The sequence below is a fragment of the Panicum virgatum genome, chromosome 9K (assembly GCF_016808335.1).
Source record: "Panicum virgatum strain AP13 chromosome 9K, P.virgatum_v5, whole genome shotgun sequence".
Taxonomy (NCBI): domain Eukaryota; kingdom Viridiplantae; phylum Streptophyta; class Magnoliopsida; order Poales; family Poaceae; genus Panicum; species Panicum virgatum.
Genome location: NC_053144.1, coordinates 57,222,306 through 57,235,930, shown reverse-complemented (window position 1 = coordinate 57,235,930; position 13,625 = coordinate 57,222,306). Strand labels below are relative to the sequence as shown.

Sequence of the window (13,625 nt, the reverse complement as noted above, 5' to 3'; positions counted from 1 at the left end):
AAGATATCTTTATGTTCTTCCCCGCTGCATTCTAGCTATACGTTAGAGGAAACCATGAGTTAAAATAGTATGAAGAACATGGAATAATTTCAGATGTACTTGTGCCGTCGCTGGGGAATCCTCCTTTTCCCTGATAGAATTATTATTTTCCGAGTCTGAAACCTTCTTCCACTGCTAGAACTTGTCTTTTTTTTTTTTGAGAAATTGCTAGAACTTGTCTGTAAAGTCCAAACGGAGTGCCTTGCGGAGGCCCATGAATTCTTCTTTATTGCATGAGAATAGGCTAGGCCCCTCTCCCCGGCCTCGTAAAGTCGTAATTCGAGGCCTGGAAGAGCCCGTCGTGGAAGTTCTGTAAAATTCTGCTAAAAAGAAAATCGAATTGTTGCTTCGTCGCCGGCGCCGGCGCCGGCGCGCCGCTCATCTCTTGATGTAATTCTGCAACTGATTGAAGGATTGATCGTGGACTGAAAGCCGATGTGGTGGCCACTTAGCAACTGAATATCTGTCTGAATCAGGCGAGAAGCAGAAGCTCCACTGATGAGCATATCTGCTTGTTGTTGTTGACAGTGTTAGTGAGATATGAAGGCTGCTAGCAATCGAGTGCTGGAGATGAAGGCTGCGAGTAGGGGTAGAAGGACCATAAAGATCCCATTGTCGTTTTTTTCTGTTTTGTTTACAAGGCAAGCTAGTCGACTCGCTCGACTGTGTTTCTTGTTGATTTTATCCTTGTGATAACTAACATACTGAAAGACAAGCCGATGTGAAGGCCACCTGGCCTAGCAAATGAGGATATCTGTCTGAATCAGGAGAGAAGGTCCATTGATGAGGGGGGGGGGGGGGGGTTATAATGTCCATTGATGAGTTGATCTGCTCGTTGATATTATCCTCGGGCTAACTTCATGAAAGAAATGGGGTGTCCACTTTAGTTGTTATGGTAGTATACACTATACACAAGTGCCCCAACAAAGTATAACTGAATGTTCTTTCAGAGTTCAGTGCTTAGTAGGTCTTTTCAGAATTCACAAGAAAGGTAGGCAGAATGAAACATCAGCTTGAATGCTTGATCAGAGGTCTTTTGTGAAACTGAATCTATATATGCTGCAACTTAACCAATCCAGATGAGATTTTGAATATTTATTTTAAAGAAAATAATTGCAAGCAAGTATCAAAATAATTGGTAAATATTCCACCAGAGCAAAGTATCTTCATCCATTTTTGCAGTCCTGCAGAAGGACTTTGGCTGTAGGCCAGTTGGCAGGCAAAATGAACTCTACGACGATTAGTTCACTGTTAGCGCTCAGATGAGATGCAGAGCTTGGACGTGCGCAAAGCGTGTCGCTCGTGAGTCGTGACTCCGGGGTCATGGCCGCCGTCGAGATCAGCAACTCGGGCACACGGTTCGATGGGCTGGGGACGCCGCGGTGACCGCCGCAGTAGCCCTTGCTGCGTGCGCCGTCGTGGCGCGCGCTTGAGGTACCCGACGCCGGGGCGACCTCCAGCCTCCAGGGCGCAGGCGCGCAGCGGCGCTCCGGCGAGCCGCGGCGTGCAGCAGGAGGCGTTCATGCGACGGCAGCTAGGGGTGGATGGCAGGGCACCTCGGTGGCGCCTGCTGGGGTGAAGCCTCCGACCTCCGTGGCGGCGCACTGTTCGTGGAGGCGAGCGCATGCCGCAGGCAGGCACGCATGGCGCGGCGCGGCGCGCACGGGCAGGAACCGAGGAGCGGTCGCCGGTCATGACCGGCTAAAGCAGGTGGATTCAAGAATCTAAGACGTCGGGAGGAGGGAGATGGAAGATACGCGGAGAAATCTCCGCGATGCGGTGGTGCTCCGGCGAGCCACGAAGAGCAGCGGAGGCGGCGCCGTTGAAACGACCAGCCAGAGGATGGACGGTAGTTGAAATACCGTCGGGGGGACGGTATTTGAATTACCGTCCACCCCCTAGGCCCCTTTTAGCCGTCGGATGGGAGATGTGCGGGCGGGATTGGGCGCGGATTTCTGTAAGAGCGCCATGGCGTCCTCGGGCAGGCCAGGTGCGGCAGGGGGACGGAGCCATGGCGGAGAGCCCAGGCCGGGTGGACCGCGAGACAAGAGCATGACGCGGCCGCCGGAGAAGCCCGACTGCAAGGCCGGAGCCCCGCCGGCAAATGTCGCCATGGCGGTCTCGTCATCGCATTCGTCAAGAGTTGAAAGGGTCTGCTTCAGAGTTCCTACGCCGATAGTGGTGACTTTGTGATGGTGGCCGCCGTCGTGATCTGCCACTCGAGCACACAGCGGCTCATGGGGCTGCTGGGCACGCCGTGGTGAGCATACAAGTAACCCTCGCTGCGTGAGCCGTGGCGGCGTGTATACTTGGCAGTCGAGGCCGGGGCGGTGCCGCCATGAGCGTCGCGTGGCCGCTGCCATGGCGCAGGCGCGCGCAGCGGCGCTCAGGCGAGCCAACGGCGAGCAGCAGGAGGCGTTCATGCGACGCGCAGGGGTGGATGGCAGGAGAACTCGATGGCACATGCTGAGGATGTAGCCTCGGTGGGCGCGCAGGGGTCATGGAGGCGAGAGCATGGCGCCGGCAGGCAGGCCGCGATGGCGCGCGCGGGCAGGAGCCGACAACCGAGGAGGGGTCGCCGGTAATCGCCGCCTAAAGCGGGTGGAGTCAAGAACCTGAGACATCTGGAGGAGGTAGATGCAGGAAGAAATCTACGCCACGCGCCGCGATGGTGCTCCGACGAGCCACGGCGAGCAACGGCGGCGGCGCCCTGCAATGACCACGGGGCGGACGGTGGTTCAAATACCGTCCGGGTGGACGGTATTTCGAATACCGTCCACCCCTGGACCCCTGTTAACCGTCGGATGGGAGATGTGCGGACCAGATCAGCTGCGGATTTCAGTACCAGCGCCATGGCATCCTCGCCAGGCAGGCGCGGCAGCCGGCAGGGGTGGACGGAGCCATGGCGAAGAGCCTAGGCCGGGTGGACCACTGAGACTAGAGCGTCACGCGGCCTCCGGCGGAGCCCGACTGCCCCGCTGGTGGAGGTCGCCGGGCAAGTGGCGGCCTCGTCGTCGCACGTGCCCTGATTCGTCAGCGCGGCGCTGAGCCACGTCGTGGCCCCTGCCGCGTCGGCCGCGCGCGTCGCGGAGCTGGGCGAGGCTGATGTCGAGCAGCTCGGCGCAGTCGTGCATGCTCGACGGCGGCGAAGACGGCGCGGACGCGGAGAGGTTGCGCGCCAGCGAGCGCGCCGTCGTGGCCCTGGCCATCGCGAACTGGACAGTCTGGACGGACGCCGCGAACGGGTCCCCGGCCGACCGCGCCTCAGCCGACGTGAGCGCGGTCTCGCACGCTCTCGGGTCCGGCGTCGGCCGGCAGATCAACGTGACGTTCACGCTGGACGGCGGTGCCGACGCCGACGTGGCGGCGATCCTCGAGACGGCGGCCGTGCCGACCATCGATGCCGCCTCGTCTCCCTTTCCGGCAGCGACAGCGCCACCGTCGCGAGAGCCAGCACCGTGGCCATGGCGCAGGACCATGCAACGATGGATAGCCTTCTCTTCGCCTGCCTCTCTGGCGAGCTTGCCCCACCAAACGTTTCCATGGTTCTAGCTGATCGATCGAGGCTGAGCTGCCTGTGCAGGTCTTGGCTGTTGTGTACTTCTTGAGTCGATAGCTGCAGATGTGTGCACAGGGGCGTAGACGCCCCCCTGTTCCCAAATTTACATTGAAATTTGAATTTTGATTAAATTTTTATATAAATTAGCATTGTTGGCCCCTCCTAATTATGAAAAAAAAAAAATCCTGGCTCCGCCCCTGTGTGTGCAAGGCAAAAGGGTTTTTTATAGAGCTGGCAGAGTGCCTTTTGCCAAAGGGTGAATTTAGGGGAGAAACTGAAATCTGTTGAGAGACTAGTTCATCTTCATTCACGGTCCACTAAGTTAAAAATCATCAGGAGCAGAAACTTTTTGGATAGAAAGACATTTACAGAATTACGGTACCTCGTGGTAGCTTTAGATGAACTCTGGATCACTTTATTATACCAAATTTTATTTGGCAGAGTATACCCAAACCAAACGTTTTAGCTCTGAAGTACAGTAAGTAATCATTCAACGAGTACCCAGAATAGGCTAATACAATCTTGATGTAATGTAAAAAAAAAGTCAAGCTCCGGCTACAATAAAAAAAATCAAGCTCCTAAGAACATAGCAACATCAAAAAATAAGAAACCTAAACTAAAATAAGAAGCCTAAACTAATAACACTAGATATAAAGATTGAAATTCATTTCGCTAAGCACGCCAACATAAGGTAATTCCACCGAACCCATATACAACTTGCTGCTTTCCCTCTCCACCACCTCGGTCGGCCTTACGCTCTTGGATCCTCTCATCACCTGAACCACCTGTCCGTCAGCATTGATCCTCACAGCAAGAAGGTGGCTATCTGGGCCAAACGGCAGTTCCATCTTCTCCCGGTGCAGTGCTACCCAAAATCCACCTTTGAGGTCAGCCCTCACGTTGTCAGGATAGCCCGGTAGATCGGCAAGCGGCTCCGACGTGCCCGCCTTGGGACCCTTGATCCAATACCTCATCAACTTGCATGGTCCGGTGAGTGCTACGACAAGGTGTGTCCGATCGGCACTGATAGCGAGACCATTAGGATACGTGATACCGGATTGCAGCACCGTGACAATCTTCGTCTTCGGATCGTACTTCATGAGGCGGCCCGTTGAATCTCCGGTGGCCGTGACCCTCTCATGCTGCGACCGTTGGTAGTTCATGCTACTGTCCGTAAAGAACACCTCTCCGGTGACCTGGTCGACGTCGACGCCGTTGGTGAAGCGGAGCGGCACGCCATCAGCCTCGTTAGCTAGCACCGTCGCCTTGCCGCCGCCCGACCCGACACGCATCAGCCCCTTGTACGCGTCGGCGATGTAGAGGTTCCCGGACTTGTAGTGGAAGCACAGGCCCAACGGGCGGCCGCACGTGCTCTCCGTAACTTCGGCCGGCCGAGTCCTGGACGCGGTGCAGGCCTTGGCGCTGTAGCCTGGGCTATACGCGTAGGTGGACCAGCGGCGCGCCAGCCCGTTCCACTTCAAGACGCGGCCGTCGGAGACGCCGCTGTAGGGGCCCACGCCGTCGCCGTCGAATGCGACGCTCTCCGGGCCGCGCAGCAGCGACCCACGGAGCGGCAGGTGCAAGCTCCGACTGCCGTCGATAATGGAGGCTGCTCCGGGGATGGGGCGTGCGGCGGCGCACGGCTGGAGAAGCAGCGCCAGCACGGCGAGCAACGAGATCGCCACCGTCAGAATCTTCTTCCCCGCTCACTGTTAGCGCTCAGATGAGATGCAGAGCTTGGACTTGTGCTGCAAAGCGTGCTGTTCTTCTTACAGTCAATGTGCAGTAACAGTAACAGGATTCGCAAAAAAAAAAATACAGTGCAGGAACATATGCTAATGTTTGACCGCGGAGCAGTTCGATCGATCACGTTCGTCGCCAATTCGAAGGCACAGATCACCTTCGTGCAGCAGGGCACCAAGGGACTCAAAAACCGCGCGTGTCGCCTGTGGGCGTTGGGACGGTGTTCGAACACCACACTTCGCCGTCGTGGCCGTCGTCGTGACCATGGGGCTGGGCGTGGCGTGGCGACCTTCGCAGTAGCCCTCGCTGCGTGCCTGCGTGCGCCGAAGCGGCGCGCATACTCCGCCGTGTCTATTTATCGCGCGCGCTACTGCGTGCGGAGCTGTTGCAGAAGTCCCTGTTCATCTTCTACCTCCAGTCACGAGAGGGAGGAACACCCGCCGGCGAGCTAGGGGAAGGGGGAGGGGCAGGGGGTGGCGGGCGAGGGGTGGGAGGTGGGCGGGGTGGCCGCCGGCGAGGTCGCCAGCAGCCGGGGTGGTGGCGGGAGGTGGCGGAACTTATGATTCTGGGTTGCTAGGGGTGGGGGGCTCCATGGCCACCAGACCTAGAGGATGGCCCGGCGGCGGTGGCGGCCAGAGTTTTGAATTTGGTTTTTGAAAAAATTTCGGACATTGCCGAAATTAGCCAATTTCGCGAAATTTCGGCCAAAATTCATTTTTAGTCTATTTTTAAAAATACTTTTAAATATATTTAAATTATTATTTCCGAAATTTGAGGGCTGAAATCAGTGAAATTCGCGAAATTTTGCCGAAATTTCGGCGAAATTGCGAACACTGGCAGCGGCCCGGCGGAAGAGGGCGCGGCGGCGCGGGAGCGCCGCCGGCCGGGCGGAGCCGGACAACCGGTGGGCGGTGGGCGGCGGCGGGGCAAGGAGAAAGCTGCGCGGCGGCGAGCTTGATTAGCGTGGTGGCGGTGGAGGGCGGCGCCGGAGCCTGGGAGGTGGGGGTAGGCGGGGGAGCAGGGAGCGGGACAAACGGCCAAGGAAGAAGAAGAGCACCTGCGATTGAATCGCGTCTAGTCGCAGAAGGCAATGAATAGACACCCCCGCATACTCCCTTGATCGTCGCCATAGCCTCGGTGGGCGCGCAGCCGGTCTGGAGGCGAGAGCATGGCGGCGTCAGGCAGGGCGCGTCGCGGCGCGCGCGGGCAGGAGCCGGGGAGCGGTCGCCGGTCATCGCCGGCTAAAGAGTGTGGAGTCGAGAACCTGAGACATCAGGAGGAGGGACATGCAGGGAGATATCTACGGCACGCGCCGCGATGGTGCTCCGACGATCTGCGGCGGCGGCGCCCTGCAACGACCACGGGGCGGACGGTGGTTCAAATACCGTCCACCCCCTGACCCCTATCCACCGTCGGATGGGAGGTGTGGGGATGAGATTAGCCGCGGATTTCAGTACCAGCGCCTAGCATCCCCGCCAGGCAGGCGCGGCAGCCGGCAGGGGTGGACGGAGCCATGGCGAAGAGCCTAGGCCGGGTGGATCGCGGAGACTAGAGCGTCATGCGGCCGCCAGCGGAGCCCGACTGCCCTGCCGGTGGAGCTCGCCGGGCAAGTGGCGGCCTCTTCGTCGCATTCTGAGAAGAACTGAGCCTCAAGCCACCGGTTCTGCTTCAGAGTTGAACGGGTCATCAGTCATCACAGAGCTCCTAGTCCTACGCCTGCTTTGTCGTTGAAGCGTCCCCTCATAAGAGAAGACTTAAAAGTGATACAATATCAGTCCTAGGAGGCAGTGGCGGAGCTCGGCAAGAAATTTAGGTGGGGCATAATTTGTTATGTTATGTTACGGCCACAAATGAATGTCAAATATAGTATTAATTCAACAAATACCAACTAAACCATAGGAAGAAGATCCAACTAAACTTATGAATGTGAAGAAGAAATTAGTTAGTTAGTGTATAATATATTATATATGATTATCTAAAAATAGAACACATATCACCCTAACAATTTCCTTCAAAAAATCATCCTAACCAGCTGGCCCTGCACCGCAGGACTGAGATGCTGAGGCAGGCAGGCGGCAGCCGTCGTTTTTTCATTTCTATATTTAAAAAAATCAAAAATATATGCCCGTTTGGATAAATTGTAAATATACCTCCCTGCCGCCCGTTGCCCAGGCGACCGGGCACCGGTCGCCCCCCTATGGACGACAGGGGACTAAATGGCGCGGGGGGCAGGCGGGGCCGGGGGGGGGGGGGGGTCGCTCCCCCAACGGGAGACCGGGCATGGCTGCCCTATTTAAACACCCCCCCCCCTCTCACCTCTCATTCTATTCTCAAAAATTCCAGAAAAAAAAAGAGAGGGGTGAGAATAAGGAAAGCGGCGAAGTCCTGCCGGAGTGCGCATCTGTGATCTGCGGGTATTAACATTTGACCTTCCACGTAGTTGCGTTGTTTTTTATTGTAATTTATTTTAAGTAGTGTTGTAGTAGTTAATTTCTAGCAGTAGTTTGCGGATATATTATTTATGTTGTATGAAATTATTTTTGGAATATCAGAACACGCGTTTATTACAAAATCTTTAGTATTAGAGATTACTTTATAAATTAGATTTGTTTTCTAGCAGTGTTTTGTATCATCATCATCAATTCCCATTGCTCACCGTCTACCACCCAATTCACAAGACCGTGCACGGTCATAAGATGGGTCTCCGGATCAACCCGGAAACCACGCTGCACCCACTTGTATATGGATCCGAAACTCCTCTCTAGAGGTTTATCTATACCGCTAGATGTGCAGTTAAATGCTGACAAATCTACTCCATTTGGTCCATACAAAACACTGTAGTCACACAAAAAAAACTTGAAACTGCATCTTGCTCGACATATCTGTGCATCAATGAATACTTATGCAGTCATACTCTTTATTTCACTACGTTATTCAATAATCTATACAAACTACTTACGAAATTCAACTACAACATATAAGTATTCCGGTCTACGTATATAACTAACGTGCAAATTATCCACCGATTCGTATGCATACATACATATACTACATATGCGATCCATAAAATAATTCTATTCTAATTCATTCATAAATAGGTCTAAAAATAATTTGTATTGTACTAACTTCTAAATCTTAATTTTCTACAAATTAATTCATTACCTCCATATTAATATTATTCTAATTCAAAATTAATTTCTAAGCACATGTCTCAAATTACTGAAATAGCAAAACAGAGAAATAATCCTATTATAATCTAATACAATCTAAAACAAATCTAATTTATAAAGTAATCTCTAATACTAAAGATTTTGTAATAAACGTGTGTTCTGATATTCCAGAAATAATTTCATACAACGTAAATAATATATCCACAAACTACTGCTAGAAATTAACTATTACAGCACTACTTAAAATAAATTACAATAAAAAACAACGCAACTACGTGGAAGGTCAAACGTTAATACCTGCAGATCACAGATGCACACTCCGACATGGCTTCGCCGCTTTTCTTCTTCTCACCCCTCTCTTCTTTTTTCTATTTTTTCTAGATTTTTTGAGAATAGAACGAGGGGTGAGAAGGGAGGGGGGTTTAAATAGGGCAGCCATGCCCCCCCCCCGCCCCCGCCTGCCCCCGTACCATTTAGCAGTTTGCCCTCTGTCGCCCGTAGGAGGGGCGACCGGTGCCGGGCAACGGGTGACAGTGGCGTATATTTGCAATTTATCCAAACGGGCATATAATTTTATTTTTTTTAAATATAGAAATGAAAAAAACGAGCGGCAGCCCTGCAGGTTAGCCTGGCAAGGGGCGCTAGCGGGCTGCATAGGCAACGGGCGAGTTGCAGCTAGGCCTATAGCGCGGCAGCTGCGCGCTATGGGATAGTGGCCTCATACACAGCGCAGTGACGAATCCCTCTCTACAGGCAGCGAACGGCGTCGCTCGACTGCTGCACCTCAGGAAGGGTAGTACTAGGGGCTCCTTGCTGGCAGTAGGTGGGGCAGCTGCCCCACCCTGCCGCATGGGGAGCTCCGCCTTTGCCAGGAGACTGATAACACTTTTATTACATCAGATGGTACATCACCGTACAACTCTATGCGGAAGTGGGCAGTGAAGCGCCACTATCGCGAGGATAACAACCAACACCCACACAACGATATTAACTACGAAAAGGGGGTCATCAGAGTCTTGCGCCATACGGAACTTACTGTGGGTGACCCTATCCACAGGCAAGGTTGGGTGTAGGACGTAACCTCTACTCAACGTCTTCGGGAACGAAGTCTGGATCTTCCTCTATAAAAATTAAGAATGGGGTGAGTACAAACGTACTCAGCAAGTCCAACCACACCCACAGAGGGGTATAAACAGAATATAATGCACAGGATAAATCAAGGATAAGGCTAGGGTTTAATTCGCGAAAAGCAAATTTTTATGCAGGGGTTCTTTTGAAAGAAAGGATTTTCAAGCAAATTTTCTTATACTGAGTAACCCGTAGTGTTGATCCACACATGCTCCAAGTTTTAAGTTGCTACCGGACTCCTCATCCGCCGTAGCACACGGCACAACTGCCGAACACTTTTCCAAAACCACTCACGCCAACCCATCCATTCCCAGAAGAAACACTAGTTATGTGACCACACCGTAACTCGCCCAGTACCGTGGGCACGGCTATTCGAATAGATTCTTAACTCTGCAGAGGTGTGCAACTTTACCCACAAGCGGGGTACCACAGCTCGATCACCGTAGTATCGGTGCAGATCCCAACAAAGCCATTACCCACCTTAGCTAGACCTGACTAGCCACCACGGGATCCACCAAGGGGTCATCGACCTTTCACCTAGGTTTAACAGGGGCATAAGTCACACAGAACTTATCCCTTCTCCTTGGTCACCCGTTGCTCTCAGCTCTCCTGATGGCTATTAGACTAACCAGTGGGGTTTATGCTAAGCCGTTGCCCATTCAACAGTCGAGTGGTTTGCACGACAGTGGAGTTAGGTGTGTGTTATCGCCATAAATTAACAGTGTTAATTAATGGGCCGAGAGCAAGTTGGGCTTAGTGCGGAAATTAAAGAAGGCTTGTGAATCGGCTGTGTTACCACCAGAATTTGGTCGAGAAGGATATGGGCCGAAGCTGCCGATGGACCTATACAGATTGTCCAGGGAAGAGGCGATTGTGGTCCATGCCAAGAGCCGATGGGCTCTTCTTATCTGTGTGCGTCGGTTGACAATGGGCTCTCTTTATCTGTAATCATTAGAGATAGATTAGTTTTTGTATTGGACTAAGTTTTGTTTAACTTGGTCGTCAAGTCTACAAGACTATAAATATGTACCCTATGAAATTTGTAAAGGAAGAACCTCATCATGTTTTGCAAACAACAACTCTCGGCGCACCGCCACCCCTAATTCAACGATTTCGTCCAAGTAAGTACCATGCTGCCCTGATCGTTTCTTGCGACCAGGGCAGTGTTGTTCTTGCTTTTACCTTGGTATTCCTCGTACTGAAGTGTTTTTTTATGGCGAGTAGTACTAGTTATCCTGATATGTTCGTAGCATGATTTTTAGTAGATTCATCGTGCTTTTGTTGCTTATCATCTACGAACATCATGTCATCTCTGCGCGATCATATTTTAATCTTATACTAATTCTCATTGCATGACATTAGTCGCGTAGAGATGACACTCTGCTCCTTTTTTATCTAGTAGATCTAATCTATTATGGTTAGTTCTTATACTTAAGAATTGGCGTAATATCCGCTAGTTTAGGCCTTGCAAACGGGTTGGACGATCCGGCGACGTATTAGATGATTTGCCTTGATCTTAATAGGTATTGATCCGGGAATCGGCTTTCGCTTGTTCTTAGGCCTCTTTTCTGGTCAAGGTTCGGTTATCTTTTATGCTCGTTAGGCCTAACTACGTGTAGGATGTTCCGATCTAGCAGTGAAGCTTTTACCGTCGTGGATTAGATTAGGTAGATTTAATTGAAGCAGTTTTTTGCAGTTATTTGCTTTATCCATTACCATCTGGATATGCAGATCCAATCTGACACCGGGACTCGATCGGCTCTTTAAAGCCGATGCAAGAGTCGTCCCGGGGAGCCGACCACGGCTCGGACTAATGTTTACACGTGTTTGTGCTTGTAGGCAAATCCTCAAAGGCATGTTCGCACCCTCCTGATCGGGTATAGATCAGGTGGCACGCCCTGCATCTCCGGAAGCGACGGCGTGTGCCAGGATCTGGGCCGTTGACCGAGGGACCGGAGCCAGCCAGCGCCCCGGCAGCCTCCCGGCTCCTTGTGTTGCCTGTCACTACTCGCCGGTGGGTTTTGACTGACAACAGTGAGATGACACAACAACTCGGTCCTTAATTGTGACAAGATGGATACCTCCCTTCCTTGCTCAATCACACATAAGTGCCATACATCCCGTCTAAACTTATCTTTTGAAAATTTCACATTTTTCCCTTCCCACACACTCACGCATTTTACTTTTATAAAACAAGTTGTATCGTGTTTAAGGTCCTAAGCGCTCTAGCAACGATTAATGTCCAAATAAATCACATTCAGACATTAATCTAGGTGATCAAGGAATGGTTATAACAAATCAAGGGGTGGCTATCCAACCATATTTTCAACAGGTAAAACATATGCAGTTTTGTAAAACAGGCCAATAGGTTGTGTTTATAAAAACCGGGACAAAACATGCATCAAAGGGCGGGATTGAACTTGCCGTCTTCAAAGCCTTCCGGGAAGTCCTAATCGAGGTGCTGTCCTTCGGGTTCGGGGTCGTGGAACTGGTCCTCGTTCACTTGCTCGCAGTACTGCTCGTCAACGGGTTCTCCCTGGTTCACACCGTGATCTAGGACGTAAACAAACAAACACACAATTAAGAAAAATAAATAAAGGTTTTATCGTTGAGCTCGAATCGAAAATAATTAAGATGTGGAGATAGGAGTAATATTTTTGGGTGGTTTCCTAATGGCATGGCCAAAACTATGTTAGAAATGGCGTGGTAAAGTTTCAGGTCGATCGAAGATTGTTTGGTGCATGAAATGATAGGTTACGGAGAGGTTTAGGGGTTAAATAAGGAGTCAGGGTCCTGTTTGTAATTATTTCTGAGAAGATAGGGGCTTGATTGGTATTTTTAGAAAATACCAGGGTTATTTTGAAAAAGGTCAGGGGTTTATTTAAAAATATGTTTATATGGGGAAGGGTTTATTTTGAAATATAATAAAAGAGAGGATTTATTTTGCAAAAGTATTAAAGAGGTGGGAGGTTTCTTAACAGAATAGAGAAACAGGCAAGGGGTTTTATACAAAAGCGCCTGTCTTCTTCCTCCCATTTCACGTGGAACAGGGGAGGGGGCGGCGCTCCGGTGGAGGCCTGAGCCCGGCGGCCTAGGCTCGACAGCGCTTCGGGAGGAGGGGGAAAAGGAAAAGGGCGGCACGGGGGGTGGTTCCCGGCCGCGGCTCGAGCGGAGGTGGCTCGTGGGGGCTTGGCAATGGCGGCGGTCGACGGCGACCGTGGCGGCGCCACTGCGGAGCTTGGCGGCGGCCCGGAGCTGTGGGAAAGGGGAAGGGAGGCAAGGGGGTCCTAATGCGCCCCTTACCTTGGGCAGAGGTGAAGCGAGGAGGCGGCTCTGCGGTGGCCGGCGGGGCTCGGCGGCGATGGTGGGCGGTGGCGGCGTTGGGTGCTCGGGGACGAGGCTAGAGGTGGCGGTCGGCATCGTGGCGGTGAGGAAGCGGCGTAGGGGGCCTATTTATAGGCCGAGAGAGGCGGCGGAGCGGTGGTGGCCGGTGGGGAGGCCGGCGAGCGGGGCGGGGCGGCGTTAATGGTGCTCGGCGTCGCGGAGCGGAGCGGCGCGCGATTCGCGACGGCGACGTGACAGCTCAGGCAGGGAGAGAGTGCGGGGAGGGCAAGCACGTGGAGGGACCTGCTGCTCAGCTCAGCGTCGCGTTGCGCGGCTCGAGCGGCGAGGCGGGTGTAACAGAACCCCTAAATTAAACCGGTTTAAGTGCGCTAACTATCATTTTAATTATTAATCAAGCCACCGCGCACTTAAAACGGTGTAATCCGGCAGCCTGCTGGGTTAAGGATCGAAAACACCTGAAGTCTCACCCGAAAGCGAGCACAGATGATTACATGCAAACAGAAGTTTCTCAAATTTAAATTACAAAATAGAGCTTAACAAAATGAGTTTATCTAAAATATCAGAGTTCAAAAAGCATCAGAAATTAAATAGAAGTTTGCTTCAAAAATCACAATACTACGAAGACGTGAGGATGTCACATC

The 13,625-nt window shown here is 52.2% G+C and overlaps 1 protein-coding gene across 1 annotated transcript; it reads right to left on the bottom strand.

The window, feature by feature from the left end:
* Window positions 1–4,242: 4,242 nt before the first annotated feature.
* On the bottom strand, window positions 4,243–6,576 carry LOC120648166 (protein STRICTOSIDINE SYNTHASE-LIKE 10-like). Its single transcript, XM_039924907.1, has 2 exons — window positions 6,454–6,576; window positions 4,243–5,292 (listed from the first exon to the last, which is right to left on the bottom strand). Exons 1-2 carry the CDS (start codon window positions 6,574–6,576, stop codon window positions 4,243–4,245), a joined length of 1,173 nt encoding a protein of 390 aa, XP_039780841.1.
* Window positions 6,577–13,625: the final 7,049 nt, after the last annotated feature.

What these genes read in the sequence shown, in the direction of transcription:
- LOC120648166 (XM_039924907.1), bottom strand. Translation starts at nt 6,576, where the DNA reads ATGACCGGCGACCGCTCCCCGGCTCCTGCCCGCGCGCGCCGCGACGCG. An exon ending in CTATGGCGACGATCAAGGGA is followed by an intron (nt 5,293 to 6,453) that starts GTATGCGGGGGT and finishes GCGGGGAAGAAG; the next exon opens with ATTCTGACGGTGGCGATCTC.